Source organism: Temnothorax curvispinosus, unplaced genomic scaffold (assembly GCF_003070985.1).
Source record: "Temnothorax curvispinosus isolate PA1 unplaced genomic scaffold, ASM307098v1 QBEX01004244.1, whole genome shotgun sequence".
Lineage (NCBI taxonomy): Eukaryota > Metazoa > Arthropoda > Insecta > Hymenoptera > Formicidae > Temnothorax > Temnothorax curvispinosus.
The window spans coordinates 402074-425086 of record NW_020214024.1 but is presented as its reverse complement, the minus strand read 5'-3'; the positions used below and the strand labels follow the sequence as shown (position 1 = coordinate 425086).

The 23013-nt window shown below is 38.1% G+C and overlaps 8 protein-coding genes across 15 annotated transcripts; 3 read left to right on the top strand and 5 right to left on the bottom strand.

Moving 5' to 3' along the window:
• Positions 1-6: 6 nt before the first annotated feature.
• Positions 7-1339, bottom strand: LOC112453280 (omega-amidase NIT2-like). 6 transcript variants are annotated; one of them, XR_003040591.1, is made up of 2 exons: positions 867-994; positions 7-453 (listed from the first exon to the last, which is right to left on the bottom strand). XR_003040591.1 is itself a non-coding variant. In XM_025013920.1 (2 exons), the coding sequence occupies exons 1-2, from the start codon at positions 1044-1046 to the stop codon at positions 299-301; spliced, it is 201 nt and encodes a 66-aa protein (XP_024869688.1). In that variant the 5' UTR covers positions 1047-1339; the 3' UTR covers positions 7-298. The 6 variants fall into 6 exon arrangements, 3 of the variants coding, with proteins under 3 accessions (XP_024869688.1, XP_024869689.1, XP_024869690.1); XR_003040589.1 differs by having other exon boundaries at positions 876-994; XR_003040590.1 differs by lacking the exon at positions 867-994 and adding an exon at positions 678-860.
• Positions 1340-1545: 206 nt separating this feature from the next.
• LOC112453279 (G-patch domain and KOW motifs-containing protein) lies at positions 1546-4439 on the bottom strand. Its single transcript, XM_025013919.1, has 6 exons — positions 4340-4439; positions 3960-4265; positions 3302-3674; positions 3071-3174; positions 2624-2928; positions 1546-2106 (listed from the first exon to the last, which is right to left on the bottom strand). The coding sequence occupies exons 2-6, from the start codon at positions 4097-4099 to the stop codon at positions 1664-1666; spliced, it is 1365 nt and encodes a 454-aa protein (XP_024869687.1). The 5' UTR covers positions 4100-4265; positions 4340-4439; the 3' UTR covers positions 1546-1663.
• A 498-nt stretch (positions 4440-4937) lies between these two features.
• LOC112453277 (WD repeat-containing and planar cell polarity effector protein fritz) lies at positions 4938-11312 on the top strand. 3 transcript variants are annotated; one of them, XM_025013916.1, is made up of 16 exons: positions 4938-5016; positions 5125-5224; positions 5318-5447; positions 5556-5733; positions 5813-6006; positions 6105-6205; positions 7107-7221; positions 7336-7545; positions 7676-7839; positions 7919-8023; positions 8099-8307; positions 8429-8552; positions 8650-8819; positions 8898-10708; positions 10794-10926; positions 11041-11312. In XM_025013916.1, exons 2-16 carry the CDS (start codon positions 5142-5144, stop codon positions 11124-11126), a joined length of 3813 nt encoding a protein of 1270 aa, XP_024869684.1. In that variant the 5' UTR covers positions 4938-5016; positions 5125-5141; the 3' UTR covers positions 11127-11312. The 3 variants fall into 3 exon arrangements, with proteins under 3 accessions (XP_024869684.1, XP_024869685.1, XP_024869683.1); XM_025013917.1 differs by having other exon boundaries at positions 4954-5224; positions 5813-5985; XM_025013915.1 differs by having other exon boundaries at positions 4954-5224.
• On the bottom strand, positions 6113-7085 carry LOC112453278 (protein Flattop). Its single transcript, XM_025013918.1, has 2 exons — positions 6662-7085; positions 6113-6511 (listed from the first exon to the last, which is right to left on the bottom strand). Exons 1-2 carry the CDS (start codon positions 6854-6856, stop codon positions 6332-6334), a joined length of 375 nt encoding a protein of 124 aa, XP_024869686.1. The 5' UTR covers positions 6857-7085; the 3' UTR covers positions 6113-6331.
• A 154-nt stretch (positions 11313-11466) lies between the features above and the next one.
• Positions 11467-12572, bottom strand: LOC112453252. The gene is made up of 4 exons (XM_025013873.1): positions 12427-12572; positions 12199-12288; positions 11976-12109; positions 11467-11906 (listed from the first exon to the last, which is right to left on the bottom strand). Exons 1-4 carry the CDS (start codon positions 12448-12450, stop codon positions 11621-11623), a joined length of 534 nt encoding a protein of 177 aa, XP_024869641.1. The 5' UTR covers positions 12451-12572; the 3' UTR covers positions 11467-11620.
• A 102-nt stretch (positions 12573-12674) lies between these two features.
• Positions 12675-15624, top strand: LOC112453250 (conserved oligomeric Golgi complex subunit 8). The gene is made up of 10 exons (XM_025013871.1): positions 12675-13049; positions 13155-13226; positions 13336-13460; positions 13544-13819; positions 13931-14144; positions 14227-14387; positions 14454-14729; positions 14800-14988; positions 15061-15216; positions 15282-15624. The coding sequence occupies exons 1-10, from the start codon at positions 12995-12997 to the stop codon at positions 15585-15587; spliced, it is 1830 nt and encodes a 609-aa protein (XP_024869639.1). The 5' UTR covers positions 12675-12994; the 3' UTR covers positions 15588-15624.
• Positions 15625-15669: 45 nt separating this feature from the next.
• On the bottom strand, positions 15670-18264 carry LOC112453251 (T-complex protein 1 subunit gamma). The gene is made up of 4 exons (XM_025013872.1): positions 18051-18264; positions 17875-17936; positions 16320-17457; positions 15670-16238 (listed from the first exon to the last, which is right to left on the bottom strand). Exons 1-4 carry the CDS (start codon positions 18085-18087, stop codon positions 15823-15825), a joined length of 1653 nt encoding a protein of 550 aa, XP_024869640.1. The 5' UTR covers positions 18088-18264; the 3' UTR covers positions 15670-15822.
• A 660-nt stretch (positions 18265-18924) lies between these two features.
• Positions 18925-23007, top strand: LOC112453249 (phosphatidylinositol 3-kinase catalytic subunit type 3). The gene is made up of 10 exons (XM_025013870.1): positions 18925-18995; positions 19312-19506; positions 19604-20033; positions 20120-20215; positions 20309-20932; positions 21038-21510; positions 21593-21781; positions 21863-22038; positions 22140-22214; positions 22344-23007. Exons 1-10 carry the CDS (start codon positions 18925-18927, stop codon positions 22742-22744), a joined length of 2730 nt encoding a protein of 909 aa, XP_024869638.1. The 3' UTR covers positions 22745-23007.
• The last annotated feature ends 6 nt before the right edge of the window (positions 23008-23013 follow it).

Here is a 23013-nt window from a genome sequence, read left to right as displayed (position 1 = left end):
ATATAATACTTAATAAGAGATATATGCTGAGGACGAAACATTTACTCTCCTGCGGATGCGTATTATATTCGCATCTCGGCATCTCGATTAGTAACGGCAACAGCCTTATTTCAAAACTGAATTTTAGAAATTATTAAAGCTTTCCTTCTGATCCTACCAGATAATAATAGGTAATAATGTTCGTATAATATTCGGATCCGACAGATCCGAATATTATATGTGGGCTCGACTCTCGAGGATATAGAGCGTGTAATTTTTATGAAGAGATAAGTACGTGTTAAAAGTATTTATGCTCTTTTTATTTACACGTTCCATACGGCGAGTTGAAACACTCGGGCAGCGTGACGATGTCGGCTCGCTCCTGTTTCGCACGCTCGATGAAAGAAACGGCTCGCGAGACATTCGTTGCCTTGTCATCGCCAACGGCCAGCTGCACCAACGCCAGACGAAAAGCTGAAAGTACAATTACAATTACAATTACAATTACAATTACATAATTACAAGTACAATATGCTAGCGAGTTTGCACTTTGCACCGCATTGCCACATTGCGCGTCGAGGCCGTCGAGTTTCATGTCGGCAGAGTCTATATATAAGTCATTTCTCCTTCTCCATCCGAATTAAAATATCACAAAAATGAAACAATAACAGTCTGAAATATCGTAGGTCGTAGGATACCTAGCGCTGTAGGCTGTAGGGTGATTTGATTGCATACAACTATTCTATTCAAAATTCAAAATTTCAATCGGAGCACACGGAGCACATTATACAGCAGACAGCAGTATTACAGCTGAGTACAGCTAGGGCACAGGCCACAGGGGTCAGGGGTCAGGGGATAGAGTGAGCGATCGCTCGTTCAAAGATTACTCGACCAACCGGACCAACAGTAATAGTCAATAGAACCTTGCGTCCTTTGCTTCTTTTTACTTTTTACGTTGGACACACAGAAATACTCGCGCAATCTCGAAAATGTCGCGAAGAAGGAATAATCGTACACGTACTAGTCATTGTTCTCGTTCCGTACTGCGCGACACTCGCTCGCAACATGACAGGTTAAGTTAGTTGGTTTTAACTCGATGACGTAAGGAAAACCACTAGTACTTATCTACTTCTACGTAATCTACGTAGTAGATAAAGTAGAAAAACCGAATCTTTCGTCCTTGTATTAACCATGTGTTGTATTTAACCTCAAATGATATATATGTATTATCTTGGCAAGAAATTATTGATGTAATGACAATAGGATTTACGTCGCTTGTAAATATTCATCAAGCGTCAAAAGTAACGAATTACTTAAATTTAAACTTCGCACATAAACTTCTGTGTTGCTTCAAGTTCAAAATAAATGTTTTCTCTCTCCTTCCATCTTTCTGTCAAATTTATTATTTACATTTACAAGATTGACGTAACATCGAATTTTACCATTAAACTTAATTTGTATATTTTTTTTATGCTGTAATAAAATACAGCCCCAACCTTTTTACCAGAGTAAAACGGTATCAATTAAGGGATACGATTGGAAATTTACCTGAAAAAGACTAAACCATATGGAAAAATATGTTTTATTAAAAAGAGATATAAATAAAATTGTACAAGTTGATATAGAACGTAAAACATTTATGTATCTATGTATGTTATGTTATGTATGTTGCGATTTATATACGTTATCGTCTACTGGATGATCGTGATCTCCTGTGTTTTTTGGATTTTCTTCTATCGAAAGATTCCAAGGGTCCTGATACTTTATCCTCTCGTCGTTCTCGTTCCTTATCTCGTCCTTTATGTTTCCTGGATTTCTTTGTCTTTTTAGTCCTATCGCTACTACTGGAGCGCCTTCGAGTTTTATTTCCCTTCTTATTGTCACTGTCACTGTCACTGTCACTCTCCCTCTCCCTCTCCCTGTCAGATGAATCCCTTCGTTGGCTTTTTGATTTTTTACTTGATTTCTTCGATCTGTGTCCATGGGCATGATGATTCTCTTTGTGCTTCCTTTTTCTATCAGGTATATCTGAATCGCTGTTACCGTTCGTGCTAAAATTTTCCAATGATGCAGATCTTGATTTGCTTGCATCTTCCTTTTTCTTATGTTCTTCATATTTAGCAGCATCTGAAATCAGTTTCATCGAATACTACAAACTAAAACTGCAATAATTTTATACAAGTCAACGGATTATACAGGGACTTTTAAAAAACATTGAATTTATGTGTCGGCCACTCGCTCATATACGTGCGCACGCGCGTACGTGAAACAGATTCATTTTTTTTTTTTTGGACGTATGCTGGACTATTCACGTTTGATAGTACAAGTTGGTAAAATATGTCAAAAATTTCTCTTTTTAACACATCTTATCAAGTATTTGTAAATGTACATATTTCTTTCGAGTACAGTTCTTTGCGTTATTTCTCGTTTCTGACTTGAATTCTCAATATATGGCTACGACACACCCTAAGAACGTTAAAACAGTAACAACTCCAAATTTTGTAGCCAATCATCATATCATTAATAAACCTTGTTTATTAACCTATTTACAAACAGAAAATCGTAAAATTTTATTGTTACGGAAATATACTTTTACACATTCATTTAAGAGTCCCTCGAGAAATAACTTGCTTCATTTACTAACTTAGAACTTTAGAATTTTTCGAATATTCCGCCTTTGTTACTACTTGAACTATGCCCTCGTTCACGGAGACGATATTTCCATTCAGTGCCATTTTCACGATTAATCTTCCCGCATCGTCAAAGCCTTCTATTTGGCCATATGCGTTGGATCGCTTGCCAGCAATAATTTTTATAAAACTTCCTTTCTCTATTCGTAATTCTTCCTCTTTTTTCCAAGTTTTTCCATCATGTTTTTGCAAAGCTATCTTATCTGCGCCAAGTCCCATCCCTATTGGCCGTAATTCAGGTACAGTGGGTGTTACAAGTCTGCAAATACAGATACATAAAAATATGAAAGAAATACGACTAAAATCTGTAATCTATATATATATATATATATACATATGCAAAATAAAGATATACACAACATCTACACGGTTCACATCTAAGACGAAGGCAAAGTTCTTACTTTGGATTTTTACCGATTCCTTCGCCAGGTTTCCATCCCATACCTCGTAACATAGCTGAACCAAAGATACTTGGTGGCACCTTCTCGTAATCTTCTAATGTACTCTATAATAGAAAAAAAAAAGAAATATATACCATATAATATTTTTATACAATTTAAATATACGACATTAATATATTGTATCACTGATATAATATCAGCTATCACAGAAAATCAGAAAAAAGCACTCACTTCTTCCGCACCCTTTAAATCCTGTCCCTTAACTAAAGATAAAGTTATATCACATAATTCATCTTGGTTCTTTTCTGTCGATTTGAGATCTTCTATGATTTCTTTAGCTGCCTGCTCATCCAAAGTGAGGGTGGTTTTACTTTCAGTGGACACGTCTGTTTTTATTTGTACGTTGGAAGAAGAGACAGCCTTATTACGTGATGTCAAAACACCATTTGATACTTCTTTTGACTCTTCCTTAACCTTGACATTTTGTATCACATCTTTACTTGTTTTTGACTTTGAAGCATCTATTTTGCTAACGATTCTATTGTGCCAGGTATTAGACTCCAAAAGTGGAATAATAAGAGGTTCTTCTTTTTTCTCTTCTTTCCTAAACAAATGTATCCTTGTCAAACTTGTCTACAGAAAATGATTGTTTGTACTAAGATTATTTATATCTATAAATCTATATAATCTAATAATGTTTGATTTAACTAGGTACCAAGTTAAAGGAAACAAAAAATGTAAAAAATATTTACCCTTTAGGCAAATATTACAGTTGACATTTAAAGCATTATTAAAGACTTGAAGACAAGGTCAGATCGAGATTGAGGTTACAAGCGCATCCTAGTTTTCCTTTTTTTTTTTTTCGTTATAATAAACTTTTTTGACTTACCCAATTACTTTAATCGCCTTTTCATCTAGACACTCGATATAATCCACTTTCTTCTCCTCGTATAGCTTCTGTTTGTCCAAAATTGGCTTTTTTATAGACTTTGCAAAACCAAAAGAAATTTTTTTACTTTCTTCAGCCATTTTCTTCTAATTATTATATTCCCCAAAAGTTTTCGTATTTTTATTCTTTATGGGGTACAATATCACGTTTTATGTAATATGTCATGAGTTTTTAAAATTTTATTTATATATCCTCCGTCAACACACACGACACGACAGGAAACACAATCCTACTGATCTACTGATCCTACAGACAGTACAGACTACAGAATCGAGAATCCTACTTGAAGTGAAATTTGCAGAGTGTATGTATGTACATACAACGTATCTTGAAGAATCCAGAACAATCTTCTATTCTTCATGGTATGCAGTGGTATGTGCACATTACACGATTCACGAAAAACAGAGGTTAGAGCATAAACATAAGAATATATAGGTAAGATGGGTAAGGTGCCAGGGTGCCACTTAATGCTTTCAGCGCTGTGACTGCTGTGAGCGTGGTGGCGTGAATCGGACCAATCGGATCGCAGCCCTAGAGTCCCTAGACGTGCCATACACTCTATTCGCGTTGCTTGCACTTTTTGCACTCAGCATCTTCGCTTTCTCTCTCTCCAACGGCCGAATATATATATTTATCTCATTTCAAGTGCAAAAATATTTGGGGATTTAAGCAACGCGACAAACCTATAGTCGCAAGAATTGACCACGCACACGCGACGTTGAGGAGACTGGAGAATAATCGACTGTGCGTGGTCAATTCTTGTGAAAGTGTGGAAGACTTGAAGTCTGTTTCTCTTTTAGCTGCACTGGCTGAACTGGTGCACACTAGTGCAGTAAGTTAGAGTAAAATATAATATACTTGTCTCACTCTAACTTATTGCACCAGTTCAGCCCAGTGCAGCTAAAAGAAACAGACCCACGTTTATAGAAGCAGAAGATAGGTTATGGATTTTCTTGGAGTCGTGTGCGACGGCAACATCTCGAGTCTCGACTATCTCGTAATTGTGTATTATTGTTGTTTTTATCATATAACATAATTTGAGTGTCTCGCGAGTGTCACTGTCGCGTGTGTGTGCTCCGTGATTTTTTTTTTGTATATTTCATAGGGCACTGGCACTTAATAATGTTTGCGTTAACGGGAGAAGTAAACTTTTGGACTTTCGACGACAATGTAAACATAAACGTCACGGATTTCGGTGCATTTAAGTAAAGAACACATTATCCTATTACCCCTATTACTAATTTTCAGTTTCCACTGTTTATGCTGTCGTAACAACTTGATTGCTCCTGATTTTTCAGATATCACGATAAACGTATCGATGGCACGTATGAAGAAGGCAAAAGATCTTATTGCCAAGAACGTGGTATGACTTACGTCCCAGAAAACAAAAAGGGAAACAAATTAAAACATTCCATTAAATACCTCGAGGTATAATAAATCCCTACACCTACACCTTTCTTTTCTCTATTTGAGAATCTTATATAAATATAACGTAATATAGCATTGATATATATATATATATATTGTCACTTCTAGGATCAGCTCAGAGACAATTCTGTAATTTATTGTCAGTGGTACGATGATTCGGTTGCACAATTAATGCTTAGCAATGGCTTACTGGTGCAAATACAAGTTTGTCTCTTCAGTGGTGACATACAAGAAATTTCATTTGACAAGTATCTTGTAGGAAAGCTATCCGAACATATATCTGATGGTATGATGCCATTATTTCAACCACCACCAGAAGCTATTTATTATACGCTCAAACATAATGTGTCTTAATTTATTTGCAGTAATTATTACCAAAAGTCATTTGGTTTGTACGTACAATGATAATCTAGTGACCCTGGTGTATTTTACAAAATCTAAAACACACGTCTTCGATAAGATCAGCAAGTTGGAACCCAAGTTAATCACAACGGACTTATTTATACCTAATGGACGCAGATTGGATAAGAAAATTCAAGTAAACAAGTCTGCTACGTTGGTAAATAGCTTCTAGATGCAGTTTTTTTTTAACTATAAGTAGAAAATTTTGTACGTGATCTATAAGAATTAAACGACGCCGCGACGTGTTTTTTATAGATATTAATTTGGCGAAAATCTACAATGAACGAAGTTTACCCTTGGAGTCCAGCTATGAAACAATACCATCGAGCAAACATGCATCTCTTTCAACTTACAGGGTATGAGATTGACGTCAACAGACTCTTTTTATCTTCCTCTTCCTTTTTAGCATTTATATAAGATTCTTTGCGTGTGTACATGTACTTTTGTCTGTTTTGATTTTCTTTGCTTATATAACTATCTTTTTATAATTTCCTTTCGATGACTTTCTTTTCCTCATCTTTGTTTGCATGTTCTTTTATCTTCTTACATAAACTCTGATGTTTCTTCTTGTGCGCGTCCCATGAATCTCTCTTATATTGAGACGATATTGATAATTCTTTGGCAATGCTTCTAGTAATTTTCTTTGGCAAATTCCATGTGCCCTTTTTTATACAATATAATATTTTTTTATTATAATCTCTATATGCTGCATATATGCATAAATTTAAGAATTTATAATGATAACGTTGGTTTTAAATAATTGAGATTCTTGAAAATATTTTACTACATACGTGATATTAATTTATACAAACTTTAAATGTTCCCCACGGCGAATGTTCGACTCTTTTGGCATTGTCTAATATACGTCCATTATCATCCGCGATAAATTTCGTAGTGACACAATGCCTGTCAGGCCAACTGGGATACCATTTAGGAACTTCCCAATTTCGCAATCTTTTCGGAGTAAATGCATCTTCTGTCCAATGACCGTGCCAATGTTGAGACATTTTTATATAATTCCCTCCTTTTTTTTAAATAAATTTAATACGCATAAATTTTTATTTTATGTATGTACTTGTGCTTGCTATTACAATTCTTTCTATCAAGCATGGCTAGTTACGTTACTATGCTCGTTGCTATGTAAATCAATTTGCTACAAACACCTGTGCAAACCCTGTATGCATGTACGTACATACAAGCACTGTGATATAATAATTATGTATAAGAATGAATGGATCTAATGATTCATATTTTCAGAACAAAGTTAGAATTATTATGTTACATACGTACTGAATTCGATCCCTTGTGTATTACGTTTGATGCATGCGATGACAATATTATTCATTCTGTAGAACAAAAAGTCTCAAGGAAGGTAATTATAAGCTCTTAATTTCTTATGTGTTTCCTAATTTAATACATGTATTAAATATGCTGTGTTAGAAAAGGAAATGTGTATTTTTGTAAATTTGGATATCATGATACATAGGGAGAAGTGACCGTAGAATGGCGTACGTATGAAGTTTCCCGACAGAATAAATTAAAAAGGATCGCTGTGATTTCCGTACAATTGCCAACGCATACAAGTTGCGTGAGATTTTCACCTAATCAGGAATTATTACTTCTGTGTTGCATCGATGGTACTGTTATGATGTACGATCAAATCAAGTCGACAAGTACCAGTGTAAAAGCCGCTTTTGTAAGTTTTATCGATATATAAATTAAATACGTAAATTTCACATAATTGTACAATATATACATATGTATTACTAGAAATGCGTTTTACAAGGATTGACTTGAGGTTTTATTGATTTCTTTTCCTCTTTAAGATACCCACTTTAGCCGCTTGGCATAGCGACGGTATAATATTTGTGGTAGGTAATGATAGAGGCCAGTTTCAACATTTTGATATCACTTTAACGTGCATCAAAACCCAGACATTAAGCGACGAGGCAACGCCAGCAAATATTCTCGACTTATCATCATATTTTAGGTATAAATCATGAAATAACTTCTCGATAAGATTATGTCAGCACATAAAATTTGATTAGCAAAATAATTATACAACGCAGGAATCAGCATGCCTTGGTAAATATGGAGTGGAACAAGAAAAGCGACCCGAATCAGATTCGTTACTACAGTAATGGCACGTCTTTATTCTTGTTACTTTTTGAACGGTAAGGACTATCATTTTGTGCACCATGTTTTATATAAATTTATATGATAATTTGTTCTGTATTCTGTATTACCAGAGGTCCGATTGGCGTTATTAAGATGATCGAAGGTGATACTCTTTCCGGGGATGAATTGGTCAGAAGATATTTGTCAGAATCCCGGATAGAACAAGCGACTTCCTTGTTGTTGTCGATGAACTGGGATACGCATCCACGTGTATGCATGCATTCGCTCAATCAAATCTTAAATTATTTGTTCAAGTTACCATTGACCACGGAACGTGAAGGTAAAATAAAATTTCGTTATTTTTGTAATATGGTGGTTAATTAAGAAAGATTATATTATTTACGAATGTTTAAAAAACTAAAATCTTATTATTCTAACCTAATTAATCTGAGATCTAATAGGTCTGATACAGAACGCACTGGGCAGTTTCCACATACCTATCAAACCAATAAGCCAAGCTGTCGAAGAAGAATATGGCGACGAAGTAAGAGATTTGACGAGGCGATTTTTCCATCATTTATTAAGGTAGCGCATTACTTACCTGATCATTGTTATCATGCAACCATCATACGCAATACGAATCTGTTTAATTATCCCAAATTTACGATTATGATCTTCTTAGGTATAAGATGTTTGAAAAGGCTTTCCGGCTAGCTATTGATCTAAATGATCACGATCTTTTTATGGACATACATTTCTATGCTGCGGTCTTGAATGATATGGAACTGGCAACTGCAGCAAAAGAGAAAGCTGAGAGTATTCTAAGCAGATCAAACAGTTGCAGTGGCTCGCGTAAGAATTGACCAAATTTGTAAAAAAAAAAAAGCTTATAAAGCTTTAGACACACCTTATATCTAGAAACTTTTATAGATTCCACGTGTTCGAGAACATCATGCTCTATATGTTCTGATTCGAGCAATGAGAAGGGTGAGGAGGAGGAGGAAGAAGAGGGAGAGAACGAGGAGGCAGAAGAAGAAGAGGAAGAAGAAGAGGAGGAGGAAGAGGAGGAAGAGGAGGAGGAGGCAGAGGAAGAGAAAGAGGAAGAGATAGCAACGTATAGCGAAGAGAGCGAAGATTCTCAAAGAGTAGAACGACCCAATTTGAAACGGTCAAAAAGGCGTCGTTATAGAAAAGCTTCCAACTCGAGTCAAATCCCACCCTTACCGATTGTCCATCCTCATCATACCGCGAAGAACACACTTTGCGCATCCTACAACAACATTCCGTCCAATACTAAGACTGATTATATCTTAGTGCCTTCGTCTCTTGACACGTCTGATAATATTTTAACAACTTCGTTTAATCACTCTTCGGACATTTCAAGCCCATTTCTAGCATCGACCTCTTTTAACAAATCATTATACAGTACACACTCGAATTTTACCCCGACCAGCGCGGTGAACACGATTAACAGTTCTCAAGTGTTTAACAATGCATCAGACGACTTGATGACCACGTCATTCGGTAGTATTTCTCTAACTGAATCGGAGGTAATGGTCGATGATCAGTCTGGCAATAATTTCGACGAAAGGTTATACGACAAATCGTTAGTTAACGAAATACCATATTCTTTCAATGGATATTCCGCCACCAATGTAATAACAACTTGCGCGCAAGACGACAGCCTTATTTCTACACCTTTCAATAAGCCAATATACGAATCAGAAGATATTCAATCGAATTATTTGACGAACTGCTTAAACATCGTTGACAATAATATTATGTCGACGTCATTCAGTACTCGAGTCGCTAGCGCTCCTATCTCGCATAGTAACTCTGTCAATGCGCTAACAGCGAACAATAACTCTGAAACAACTTCGATATCACGAAGCGTAAAATCTTCAAAGGTATCTGATAAATCGCTAACTAAAGCTCTCATTGATGCTAATACTCATTTGACGGATCAATTGGCTTTTCCGAATCGTATTTATACCAATCTGATGTCTACTTCGTTTAATTATCCCGAAGGATATGCGACTCCTGAAAGTAGCGATATTACATTTCCCAACACATTTAACAACGTTAATGATCAAACCGTTAAATTACATCCTGTTACGGAAGAAAAGGAAACAGGCGTCGCTATTCCACCACCACCACCTTCTCTGATAAGTTCTCTCACTAATTACCTTCATAGTTTACCTAAAAAAAATTATCTTTTATCTAGGAGCGCTCAAGGTTTATCAAATATTAAAGAATCAGAAAAATTTGCGTCGAATAAAACACACATGCCGTCGGGCGCTTTACAAAAACAGAATTCCACAACATCGAACATCCCTGAAAGTCAGAAAACATCTCTATCTTTCAAAACATATAGATACAATTACGATCTAGATTACATACCATTTCACGGTACTCGTGACGACACAGATTTACAACTTTCACAAACGGTTAACAGAAGACTTCCCTCGCGGAACTTTCATCCTAGCTACAGCATGCAACATGGGTTATTCGAGAATAGATACTCGTTGAGATCTACCTTAAACAATACAACGGTTAATGCGAATAGAGAAACTAAGATGCTTTCTAACGTACCACCTCTGCCTGTAATTAATACGTCTAGCGCTAATTTGAAGATTTGCTCCACGTGTCCGTCATTCGCCGATACGCCAAGCTCTCTGTCTAACGAAAAACCAAAAGTCAAGTTTTCAGATACTGTCACTCACATATTAGTACCTGGCACAGTAAGTAGTTGAAAAATATCTGTATATATTTATATATCACATCTATATACATATATAATATGTATATATGTATATGCTTTTACAGACTCAAGTATATAGACAGAAACGAACTACTGCACCAACTACACACATAACGGATCCTAAACGTGAATTAGCTGAAAGCCTTCCACTTTGCCTGGGTAACGAAGATTACCTTAAAGATTTTCAACCACTATGTAGTAAGCATTTTGCATTAGTGGTATTAGTACAGTTATTTTGTTAAGAAGCATTTTGTTTACAACGCAAATTGTGCACAATGATTTTTTCTAATATTAATTTTTAATATTTTGCAGAAGACAACGCGGACGAAAAAGTTAAAGAATCTCCCAAGACTGACGACAGTACAAAGATTAAAGTTGTACATTTTGGTTTATTGTAAACCAGTGTTATTCAAAGAAATAATATAATGAGTTACGTATGATTAATTATTAATTTATCGGACACATATGCACGCGCGTGACTTCATGGAAGGACAGTGCGATAGAAGATTAATAAACAAAACAGAGGTCCGATATTATTTATAATAAGAGAATTAAGTTTAATATTTAATTTTAATCTAATTACGATCCAGAGACAATAAGAATAATGTAAAATAATTTATTGAAATATTTTTATACATTTTTTTTTGTATAATGTATTTTTGTATGTGTGTATTTTTTTTTGTATAATTATTTAGAAAAGTTAACAAAAGAAACTTTTTCACTGATTAATTCTGTGTATAATTTTCTTAACTTTTTACTGTTTTAAAAATTTACACACATTGAAAAGAGTATCTTTGCATCAATGTACATACACATATACAAGTGTTGTTTACACGTAAATCCTACATTACCTACAACAATGTCTGTATACCTCTCTCTATATATTTATATATTAGGCTTTATTCTTTAACGTATCCAACGCAGATTTCAAATCAATCAATTCTTTGTCCGGTATATATCGCTTCTGTTCTAGCGCGGGATCGTAAACGTTTACATTCAGTATGACACCCTGTGGTAAAGCGGCTTCCAATGCCCTGATTAATATTGAACATTTTACAGAAGATACTTCCGACATTTGTATATTTCTTTCATAAATTTTGAGATTGTACTCGGATGCAATCTTGGTCGTTCCAGTTTTATATTTCTGAATCTTGAATTCTTGAGGCGGTAACGGCCAGCTGTAAAAATGCGGATTGTATTAGAAATTGAAAGTGATTTGCATTAAAAGCAATTTAATGCAAATTTACCCGTTGTCTACGTCAATCTGTATGACATCCGCCAACTTGTGTACATAAGACTGATAACATTCGAGCACAGGATAATCGTAGCTCTTAATTTGCACATTTATTACAGGTAGAAGTGGAACGTTTGATTTTCCTGTCTGTAAAAATCAAAAAGCTGACAAGACGTTACGTATACTTTAGTTAGGTACATACTTGTGATCTAGAATCTCTAGAAGCCTGATCTGACCTGTAAATAATCTGGCTCGTACAAACTTCCGGTATAGAATTTTATCGATAAGATTTTTGTTGTTAGTGAACGTTGTCCAAGCACTGTGATCTAGAATAAAGTTAAATTGTTAGACAGTTCAATATATGAGTATAACGATACAACATAAATAATACAAGAGCCCAATAATGTAAAATTCAGGTTATCAGGTTATTTTACTCCAAGATACCACTCGAAAATACGATATACCTGTTTGATTAGATTTAAAGCCATTTCTTGCGCGGTGAGATAATCAGGCTGATGATTTTCAGAAAACTTTCAATTCATAAATTTAATCGAATCGAATCGTCAAGCATCAAGTTGTGTCGCGGTTCGCGGGACTCGCGGGCTTGTGATCACGCCTTTGACTATAAATAAGTAGTTTGACTATAGACTATAGACGGCCGTCAGTTCCGTCACGTTCCTCCAGGCGGCACGGCGCGCGGGGCGATCCACGATCAGCTGATTGCTCGTGCTTTAAAGATGACGTGTCGGTGTCGCACGCGTCGCTTCATAGAAAACCTCCGTAATAAATTAATCTAAAGAGAGTGTTTGCCAAATTTTTATAATCGCAAAACAAGAAAATTATTTTTTATAATCTAGATTGATAAAAATTTTTTATTCTTCGGGATACGTACGTTATGAAAGGAGCCGTTAAATTACGTGACATGTTGGAGAAAAACGTATCTTGCTGACGTTTGCCACCTGTCTCAATGATTCGGCCAATATTATACTAGATTATTATTATCATAGATCATAGTTAGTAGTCAAGAAAATCATGGATATCGAAACGGAAAATGTGATAAATCTAATATTTCCGGAAGGTATTCCAGGTAAGATTAATTTTGTTACTTTGAAATTAATTGTTAATGCATTATTGCACAACGATGTATCTACATTCTACATGTATTTATTACACGCAACTGCGACTTCATCAGACTCTTGGAAGGAAAATCCCAATTTTTATCAGTATCTGTCAAAACTTGGAGGCTTCGATGTAGATCAGCTAAGTAAGAATACACCTTTATTATTTATTATTCAGCATAATTATCCATCTAAATTTTGCATTATGCGTCAATAATGAAAGACACAGATTTATCCTGCTCCAAAAATTTTCAGGTAAAGAACCTGATCATTTGTCCGATGAGAAAAACGCAGTACTTCAGACTACACAGAAATTGGTATTTGCAAACTACAAAACTTTTATTCAGACAGCAGAAAGCTCACGAGAGATACTCAATCATGTAATTTCAAAGAAATATATATTATACTTATAGATCTGTACAGAAAGACTGCAAGTTAACAAATCGCATTGTTTCACTTTCAGTTCAATGAGACCGAAGATCGTCTTGACAAGCTTGTACAAAAGATCCCAGAATTTGTAGGAAAATGTCAATCGTTTTGCGATACCTCAAAAGATATTAACGCGCATCGAAGATTAAATAGCTTAACGCTAACGCGAAATGCAGAGTTACTCGAAATTCTCGAGATGCCCCAATTGATGGAATCGTGTTTGAGAAGCAACCAATATAACGAAGCATTGGAATTGTCTCAATACGCTCGTCAATTAGGAATGAAACATGGAGATATTCCTATTATCTCGGTACAAGCTTAACAAAAAGTGTCTTTACGCGACTTCTCCCCAGTTTCGGTCATTCTCCCTCGATGCTATCCGTGTTATTCACATTTTTTTAAATTTTTGTCAACATTCCAGTCTATAGTGGCAGAGATCGAAAGCAGCTGGTCGGGTATGGTAGGACAGGTAGTTGGCTCTCTGAGAGGAGACCTACCACTTCCGAGATGTCTTCAGCTTGTAGGTCTGTTGCGATCTATGGACGCGTTTACAGAATCGGAACTTCGTATTAAATTCCTTCAAGCGAGAGACAGCTGGCTTCAGGGCCTGTTGAATGCAATACCGAAGGAAGACCGTAAGAGATTTTCATTCAAAAATTACAATATAATACGAGACACAATAGCTGACGTAGTCAAAACATTTTGCGCCTGTTACAGCTAATCTTCACATGGCCAAAACGATAGAATTATCCAGGATACACTTGTTCAATATAATAACTCAGTACAAAGCCATGTTTAACGACGATGAATTAGTAATTCCCGGTCGTGACTTGACGCTAAATGAATCCGCGATATTTTATCATTGGTTGGAGGAAAAGGTAAGTTACGGACAGTGCACACAACAGATAAATAACAGAAATATGATTAAGGTTTCTTTCTTCTAGATATCGCAATTTCTTACTACGCTAGAGCAGGACTTACCGGGTGTAACGTCTATAGATACCATTTTGGGTCAGTGTACGTATTTTGGATTATCGTTTGGTCGAGTCGGCGTCGATTTTACTGGCCGAATGTCGGATATATTTGTACGAATTATCGGTGAAAGGTTTGAGCGGAACGTTCGTCGAACAACTAGAAAGTTTGAGAAAGATATGGAAACATTTACGTTGATTAACAAGACTCAACGACTCGATATAAAAATGGAGACTTCCGTTAATTCTGTAAGTGTAAAATTGTATCTTCTAAAGGTAAGTCTACGCTGATTTTCAATAACATTACACTGTTTCGTAGGAAAATCCGCCTGAACAACTGATAGAATTTTATCCTCTGGCTGAATACTGCAACGGGATAATAACAGCGTTCAATGAATTGAGACTCTGTGCACCAGTGGCACTCTCCGTTTTATGCACAAACGTACTACAAGAGTCGTTGCATAATGTGGCGAGAGCTATGTTGGTGTTTTACAAGCAAGAACAGCAAGTGGGTTTTCATGTCACGTAATTTTTACTCACAGGCAAATCCCATATTTTATAAAGATAATTTATGTCACAGGCATTTGCTGCCACGGAACGGGAAAACATGATTAAGTTCACGGAATGTTTGAGCGAACACGTAATACCTTATATACAGTATTGCATACACGCGATTTTTCCGCCTAGCCAAATTGCAACGCATCTAGGAATATCAGTCGGTGTGCTGCAGAAAGAGGTACGAGCCCTTAAAAAGGAGTAAAAAGGAGTAAAACGTGTGTAATGATGTGAAATAATTTACAGGAGATGACGTATTTAAATAAGCGAAGCATAGTAGAACCTGTGGCTGTACTATTACCTATTAAAAAAGATTCTTCGGCTTCTAAATTATCTACGTCTAACGTACAGCTAGTAACGTCGCATAATGCAAAGAATCCTTCCATCGCAAAGTCCCTGCCAACGGAACGTATGGATTCAAACTTAAAGAAGACTACTGTAATAGAAAGGAAAGAATCAGAAGAAAACGAACGTACCGAACAAGGAACAGTACAGAAGAGCGATGTACAAAATTTGCAGAATTTCACCGATGATATAAAAAGTATCGTGTAATGAATCTGATATAAAGAGCAAAGTATTTAATTTAAAACGTTAATTTAATTTAAATGTTATTTTGGACATAATATGAAACAGATTTTTACGATCACCGGGCCCCCCGGGGGGGGAGGGCCACTTTATTTTTTTGAAAATGCGTACACAGGAGACAGAAATTTGACGCGAAAATGCAAAATAATTGAATCTTAATGTAAACGTAAAGCGCGTAGGCTTCAATGAATATCGAAAATATTTATTCTTTCATAGATTCCTCCGTAACTTGACTCGGTTGCGCGGTCTCATTCTCATTTTTCTTCTTTTTACTTCCGGAAACGATGTCGTCTATTCTCAACAACAGAATAGCAGTCTCGATTGCTGTTTTATACGTTTGTAACTTGACGGAGAGCGGTTCCCATATCCCGCGCTCCTTCATATCGACCACGTTTCCCGTTTCTCCATCGATGCCCCAAGTAGTTCCTTCCGTCGCGTGTTTAGCGCGCAACGCCGTCAGAGTTTTGATAGTATTTGCGCCGCAATTCTGCGCGAGCGTCCTGGGAATGATCTCCAAGGCCTGCGCGATCGCCTTGTACGGCCATTGTTCCACACCTGCGAGACCTGCCGCCTTTTCCGTCAAGAGCCGAGATACTGCCATTTCCACTGCTCCGCCACCTATGAAACAAGGAAAGAGAAGGAAAAAAAAATACATGGGTAAGAAGAGTAAGATTTGACGAGGCAAATAAAATGACGCACCTGGTACCAGCTTTGGATCGATAAGAAGATTTCTGGCGACGTGCAGCGCGTCCTGCAAATTCCTCTCGGTCTCATTCAAAATATCTTTGCTGGCACCTCTCAGAATGATGGTGCAAGCTTTCGGATCCTTGCATTCCGTGATAAAACAGAAATAATCGTCACCGAGTTTCTTGATTTCGAAGAGACCAGCTCCCGTGCCAACGTCCTCTTCCTTCAGTTCTTCGGTACGCGTGACGACGGTGGCACCGCAGGCACGGGCAATTCTGTTAATGTCGCTCTTTCGTAGCCTGCGTATCGCGGATATGCCGGCTTTCACGAAGTAATGCTGAGCAAGATCCGATATACCCTTCTCCGTTATCACGACATCTGGCTTCACTGAAATAACATCCTCACAGATCTTCTTCACATGGTCCTCCTCCAGTTCCAAAATCTTGGTAAAATCCACATCCTTCATTATCTCTATATTCGTCTGAGATTCGCCCTTTTTATACTCCAATGGACAATCCAGCAAGACTATTCTCGGATCTTTGATGTAACGTCTCATTTTTGGGTGCGTCACATCTTTGTTGATCATCACACCTTTCAGGACAGTACTGTCCTCTATCGTGCCACCGGGAATCTTCTCCACCTTGGCGTAACGCTTGATGTCGATCTCCCTCCTGCCATTTTCCTCGAGCATCACCGTATGAACGGCATCTAAAGCGATTTGGCAAGCCATGTCGGACCAGCGTCGGATAAATTTAGTGCCCGTACAGGAGTTTATTACTTGGACCAGTTTGTCCTTGTCGTTGCAATCTAAATCGATGCTGACTTGTTCGTTAAGAATCGTGACCATGTCTTCTAAAGCCTGACGGTACGCTCTTATAATGACGGTAGGATGCATGTTTTGTTCCAAGAATGGTTCAGCGGTAGCCAAGATCTCGCCTGACAGGACGATGACCGAAGTGGTACCGTCCCCTACCTCTTCGTCCTGAGTCCTAGCGATCTCTATCATGGACTTTCCAGCAGGATGCTGCACAGTGATCTCGCGCAGAATCGCGTTCCCATCGTTTGTCATTACGATACCACCCATCGGATCCATCAACATTTTCAACATGGCTTGTGGACCCAGACATGTTCTAATGACGTCGGCGATTGCCTTTGTACAAAAATAACATTTGTGTAAATGTAAAGCTCTTGTTAATATATGAATATCTTGTATACTTGAGAAAGTTACGCCTTGATTATTGAGACTGTAATACCTATGCGTCGTTCGTCGACTCAAAAAGTTATGCCATACGTGTATTATAATATACGTGACGTTATAAATCGCTCGCAGAAAAAAAAGTACGTTTTACCGACGTCACTTGTACGATCTACGAGCTGTTGTATTTAAGTCGTGTAAGTCAATAATACGCGACAACTCGATGCGAGACCCGAGACCCGAGACACGCGGATTCCTGCCTCTTCGGGAAGCCGCACGCCGCACGAGCGGAGAAACGCCTTATAAGGCGATACAACGCTGACGCATAGGTTATAGGTTATGGGTTGTAGGTTGTAGATTATAGACGCTCACCTTGCCCGCCTGGATATTCTCTCTCTGTACCTTTCTGCCGGTGTCGCGCTTCGTGTTCTGGCCTGCGATAATTAGAAGATTCATTATGGTTAGAAACACTCGTACACGCTCTACACGCCACGCCAATAGCGGCAATAGCCAAATAAACGACGGACGAAAGGTTGACTTGGACTTACTGAGAACCACAATTGGTGCTGCGCCCGGTCCAAACATCGTGTTTTTTCTTTATTATTACACGTTTTTTCTTTGTTATTACACCGCGCGGCCTGCAACTTTTCGAACTTTTCCCAAAAAGGACGAACAACGAACGTGGACAGTACTTAATGGAAAATGGAACTTGAAGGCGCTGTCTTTAGGATCAAGATGGAAACTAGAAACGTAGAAACACGAACTACGAAGAGTACCAAGTGAAAGGCACAAAGCAAAGCAGTGTCCCGTAAGCACGAACAACGTATATTTGAATAGAGTTGCGATTTCGGGAATGCTTCAATGGCTTCAATGCTGCATCGATAAAACGGATAAACGTGCGACAATGAAATACGCAACACGTACATACTATCAAGTTTAAATACGGATTTCACGCTTGAACACGTACGATATACATATATGTATAAATGCAGGGTTTATTTTACTAATTTTCTAATTATGATAATGTAGCGCTCTGCAACATCGACGATGCTCGGTCTCGGTTGGTCTCGGTGTAGTTTCGCGCAATCTTGGAATAAATGTCACGATTATAGATAAATTGGTGTATGTATTTCAGGTGTGCCCAGGTGTGCCCGTCGCACGTGTCGCAGTCGCACGGGCCACGGGGACCATTTCTTTTTCGTGATGTTCACGCGCATTGATTACGTGGTTAATTATATAGATATATATGTATATGTATATCTGCATTTATGCCTAACCAATACGACGTGCAATATTTGCACGTGTAACAGTATGGTGTGTACATTGTAGAGTATAGTGGACTTGTGGAGTACAGAGTAATGCATAGTCTCGAGTCTCGGAGATGGATACGTGAAAAGTTTTTGATTATTTGACAGCGACACGATGGAGAATACGAGCGACAAGTTTTTTTATGTCTATAGTTCTTCGTTAGATACCAGGATACAAGTTAAGATGTAAGTTTTCGTTATATATCGTCGTATCTATTACTGTCCAACACTGATCTAATGAGGTTACCAGCTTACCACCTGATAAGAATATCTTGGCATTCCGTCCATATGATGCAAACACATCCATTAATTATGCTATCGTGAAATAATCGGATCAGAGTGCGTGCGTGTGTGTGTATGCGTGTTGAAACATTCAGTCTTTATCTTTAGTGCCGCGTGCATACGCATACGTATACGTATACGTGGCAGTCTTTAGACGTCTGACGTCTGACACGTCGTCACAAGACGGTATATCGTATATCGTTGGTCTATTATTTTACAGAGGTACGTTAGAGGGCAAGAGACACAGACCCGAATACGACGAGCTCCTTTTAGACCCTTTACTCAAATACTCAGGTCTGTATGAGAGCGGTGGAATTCGTGGGGATCTAGCCGCGTCTCTTCAAGTATGGGCTGGTGGTAGACCGTTGGCCCTGCCTGTGCATACAGCCTATAAGCATTTTACCACCCGTTGGAAGTACGTTGAGTTTTGCATTTACAATGTTACGCGCCATCCTCTGCTACCGCACATTTCCCGTCTACATCTCTTTACTATATTGAGATAACATTTTTAGCTGGAACCAGTGGGTCTATCTGCCAATTTCCTATACGGATTTGCCACGCGATGCTCAGCTCTGTATAACTCTGTACGACTGTGCGGGACCTGGTAGACAGCTTCCAGTAGGTGGTACGACTATATCGTTATTCGGCAAGCATGGAGTGTATCGACAAGGCATGTTGGACCTTAGAGTATGGCCTGGGATAGAGGCTGATGGCGGTGTTCCGACTAGTACCCCGGGGAAAGCCAGAGATCATGGGAAAGAACAAATGCAGAGGCTAGCAAAGCTCGTTAAGAAACACAGAAATGGACAAATCAACAAAATTGATTGGCTGGATAGATTGACTTTCAGAGAGATCGAATTAATCAATGAGAGGGAGAAAAGAGCGTCGGAATACTTGTATTTGATGATAGAATTTCCAGAGGTAACGATGGACGGTGTACCGGTACGTATATGTGTAAAATTTTGTGTTCGGATGCATACGTTTTATGTAACAAGATAACGTAATGTATCTCGTTCATTTTATTACAGTATTCAATTGTATATTACGAAAAAGATGGTGACGAGGTTTTTCAACATAGATTACAGCCAGACGTTGTGACGCTTCCTGACTATGAGATTTTACAAGTAAGGTCTTGCAAAAGGAAATGGTGATGTATGCCCTAAACTCAAATATTTTTCGAGAATATAAAGCTCTACATTTTCAACGTTTTGTTTCAGGAGAACCTCGTGGAGGCAAAACATCATAAATTGGCGCGCAGCTTACGTAGCGGCGGTAATACTCGCGACGTGAAACCTACTTCGACCGTGCGGGATGCCTTAAATACGATATTGGGATATTCTCCAACGACCGCGCTTTCTACCGAGGAACAGGATTTAATTTGGAAGTATAGATTTTATTTGTCTAGTCAGAAAAAGGCGTTGACCAAGTTTGTCAAGTGCGTTAACTGGAAAGTCGCCGGTGAGGAACGCCAAGCCTTGGAGATGCTAGCTTTATGGGCCCCGCCGGATTCCGAAGACGCCTTAGAATTACTAGGACCCGCGTTCACTCATCCGGCTATTAGGAGATACGCGATTAGCAGGCTTAACCAAGCCCCGGACGATGATTTAATGTTGTACTTGTTGCAATTGGTACAAGCGTTGAAGTATGAAGACTTTGAAAGCATTAAGGCTGCTTATCAAGCGATGTTGAAGGAGAAGGAAGAGAGAACGGAGTCGAAAAATTGGAGCACTGAAAAACTGGAAAGAAGCGAAAGATTGGAAAAAACGGAGAAACTCGAGAAAACCGAGAACGTCGACAAAGACGTAAGAAACAGCGCGTCTACATCTACCCCAGTTACAACTGTGAGTCAACGCATATATCTCTGTCGAATACATTGTAAAATACATTACAGCTACAGATACAAATACACAAATCCTAATTTACTTTGATTTTGCATTTGTTTGCAGTCTAGTGAATCGGAGAGCCAGTTGTCGACGAGCCAAGAACCGCTTATGGATCTAGCATCATTTTTAATTACTCGCGCTTGTCAGAACTCGATGCTGGCTAATTATTTCTATTGGTATCTCTCTATCGAGTGCGAGGATCAAACTGATCCCGCGATAAGCGCTAAACAAGATACGCGAGTTAGGGAAATGTATGTTACCGTAATGAAAATGTTTTCCATGATGTTAGCGCAGGGGAATACCATCTGGCAAAAGAGAAGAGCGTTCCTCTTACGACAGAAGGTATTCATCGATCAATTGGTGTTTCTGGTAAAAGCGGTTGCGAGAGAAAGCGGAAATCGGAAGAAAAAAACTGATAGATTGAGAGCATTACTGACAGACCCAGATCCGGCGTTCAAGATTAATTTCTCGAATTTCGAGCCGATACCTTTCCCCTTGGATCCTGAAATTTGTATCAAGGGAATTATCCCGGAAAAGTATACATTCAAGTTGTTTGATGTTTGTCCACCAATGTTCATGCTTCTTCATATTTATATATTTACTCAATTGATTTTATAGGGCAAGTCTTTTCAAGTCTGCGCTCATGCCATCGAAACTCACATTCTTGACGACAGATAATACCGAGTATATTGCCATCTTTAAACACGGAGACGATTTACGACAAGATCAATTAATTTTGCAAACGATAGCGCTTATGGATAAATTATTGAGAAGGGAGAATTTGGACTTGAAACTAACTCCGTATAGGTAAAAAGCAGTTTATGTAAAAGCTAATGAATATTACGTAAGACTATTATTATTACTAATGACTCGATTGTGGGATTTCAGGGTGCTCGCAACAAGCACTAAGCATGGTTTTGTACAATTTATCGAATCTACAACAGTTGCGGAAGTTCTGGCTAGCGAAGGATCGATATTGAATTTCTTTCGAAAACACCATCCTTCCGAAACTGGACCTTACGGAGTAGTACCTGAAGTCATGGACACATACGTTCGCAGTTGCGGTAAACACGAATAATATGTATAATTCTAAAAAAAAAAAAAAAAAAAAAAAACGATATAATAAATGATACATCATTTAAATAATATCTTTCAAATTATGCAGCTGGTTATTGCATAATTACATATGTACTGGGCGTCGGCGATCGTCACTTGGATAATCTGCTTCTCACGGCATCAGGTATTGTTCTCGCCAACGTTTTTGCTAAAGGTTTTCTCTCTCTCTTTCTCTCTCTCTCTCTCTCTCTCTCTTTCTCTTTCTCTAACGAAACCAAAATATATCAAACGCGCAGTATTTTGTAATTCGCAGGCAAACTCTTTCACATCGATTTTGGCTACATATTAAACAGAGATCCGAAGCCTCTCCCTCCTCCTATGAAACTCAGCAAGGAGATGGTCGAAGCTATGGGCGGTGTCGGTTCTGAACATTATCACGAATTCCGGAAGCAATGTTACACGGCATTTCTACATTTGCGTAGGCATGCCAATTTGATATTGAATCTGTTCTCGTTGATGGTAGACGCCAGTGTGCCCGATATCGCCCTAGAACCGGACAAAGCCGTGAAGAAGGTCCAAGATAAATTGCGATTGGACTTGAGCGACGAAGAGGCGGTGCACTACGTGCACAATCTTTTAGACTTGTCGGTCACCGCGGTAATGGCTGTGCTGGTAGAACAACTCCACAAATTTGCGCAGTATTGGAGGAAGTAATAAGACGAAACCAATTTACAGCGAAATCATACAGATTGTGTTCCTTTTTGAATGGTAGATTATAGTTATATTGTATATAAAACGACCACAGCGTGTTTGTAACATAATAATATAATTTATTGTATTTTCGGAGCATTTTAGGTAATAAATCTTTGATAAAATATATTATTTTCTTGCTTGATACTTTTCCAGCGAGTTGACACTGGCTGCGTTCTGCCGATACTCCGCTAGCCTAGCAATCGTGAGCAGTCGCTCGTTTCCTCTCCTTT

What these genes read in the sequence shown, in the direction of transcription:
- LOC112453278 (XM_025013918.1), bottom strand. Translation starts at nt 6,856, where the DNA reads ATGTCTCAACATTGGCACGGTCATTGGACAGAAGATGCATTTACTCCG. An exon ending in CGCCGTGGGGAACATTTAAA is followed by an intron (nt 6,512 to 6,661) that starts GTTTGTATAAAT and finishes TGTATAAAAAAG; the next exon opens with GGCACATGGAATTTGCCAAA.
- LOC112453279 (XM_025013919.1), bottom strand. Translation starts at nt 4,099, where the DNA reads ATGGCTGAAGAAAGTAAAAAAATTTCTTTTGGTTTTGCAAAGTCTATA. An exon ending in AAGGCGATTAAAGTAATTGG is followed by an intron (nt 3,675 to 3,959) that starts GTAAGTCAAAAA and finishes ACATTTGTTTAG; the next exon opens with GAAAGAAGAGAAAAAAGAAG. An exon ending in GGAATCGGTAAAAATCCAAA is followed by an intron (nt 2,929 to 3,070) that starts GTAAGAACTTTG and finishes CTGTATTTGCAG; the next exon opens with ACTTGTAACACCCACTGTAC.
- LOC112453280 (XM_025013920.1), bottom strand. Translation starts at nt 1,046, where the DNA reads ATGTTGCGAGCGAGTGTCGCGCAGTACGGAACGAGAACAATGACTA. An exon ending in CGGAACGAGAACAATGACTA is followed by an intron (nt 454 to 1,000) that starts GTACGTGTACGA and finishes TTGTACTTTCAG; the next exon opens with CTTTTCGTCTGGCGTTGGTG.
- LOC112453250 (XM_025013871.1), top strand. Translation starts at nt 12,995, where the DNA reads ATGGATATCGAAACGGAAAATGTGATAAATCTAATATTTCCGGAAGGT. An exon ending in ATTTCCGGAAGGTATTCCAG is followed by an intron (nt 13,050 to 13,154) that starts GTAAGATTAATT and finishes CGACTTCATCAG; the next exon opens with ACTCTTGGAAGGAAAATCCC. An exon ending in TTTACAAGCAAGAACAGCAA is followed by an intron (nt 14,989 to 15,060) that starts GTGGGTTTTCAT and finishes TTTATGTCACAG; the next exon opens with GCATTTGCTGCCACGGAACG.
- LOC112453277 (XM_025013916.1), top strand. Translation starts at nt 5,142, where the DNA reads ATGTTTGCGTTAACGGGAGAAGTAAACTTTTGGACTTTCGACGACAAT. An exon ending in TAAACAAGTCTGCTACGTTG is followed by an intron (nt 6,007 to 6,104) that starts GTAAATAGCTTC and finishes TGTTTTTTATAG; the next exon opens with ATATTAATTTGGCGAAAATC. An exon ending in GACTTATCATCATATTTTAG is followed by an intron (nt 7,840 to 7,918) that starts GTATAAATCATG and finishes TATACAACGCAG; the next exon opens with GAATCAGCATGCCTTGGTAA.
- LOC112453251 (XM_025013872.1), bottom strand. Translation starts at nt 18,087, where the DNA reads ATGTTTGGACCGGGCGCAGCACCAATTGTGGTTCTCA. An exon ending in AGCACCAATTGTGGTTCTCA is followed by an intron (nt 17,937 to 18,050) that starts GTAAGTCCAAGT and finishes TAATTATCGCAG; the next exon opens with GCCAGAACACGAAGCGCGAC. An exon ending in AGAATATCCAGGCGGGCAAG is followed by an intron (nt 17,458 to 17,874) that starts GTGAGCGTCTAT and finishes TTTTGTACAAAG; the next exon opens with GCAATCGCCGACGTCATTAG.
- LOC112453249 (XM_025013870.1), top strand. Translation starts at nt 18,925, where the DNA reads ATGGAGAATACGAGCGACAAGTTTTTTTATGTCTATAGTTCTTCGTTA. An exon ending in AAGGGAATTATCCCGGAAAA is followed by an intron (nt 21,511 to 21,592) that starts GTATACATTCAA and finishes TTGATTTTATAG; the next exon opens with GGCAAGTCTTTTCAAGTCTG. An exon ending in TCTGCTTCTCACGGCATCAG is followed by an intron (nt 22,215 to 22,343) that starts GTATTGTTCTCG and finishes TGTAATTCGCAG; the next exon opens with GCAAACTCTTTCACATCGAT.
- LOC112453252 (XM_025013873.1), bottom strand. Translation starts at nt 12,450, where the DNA reads ATGGCTTTAAATCTAATCAAACAG. An exon ending in ACGAGCCAGATTATTTACAG is followed by an intron (nt 12,110 to 12,198) that starts GTCAGATCAGGC and finishes TGATTTTTACAG; the next exon opens with ACAGGAAAATCAAACGTTCC. An exon ending in CAGATTGACGTAGACAACGG is followed by an intron (nt 11,907 to 11,975) that starts GTAAATTTGCAT and finishes GCATTTTTACAG; the next exon opens with CTGGCCGTTACCGCCTCAAG.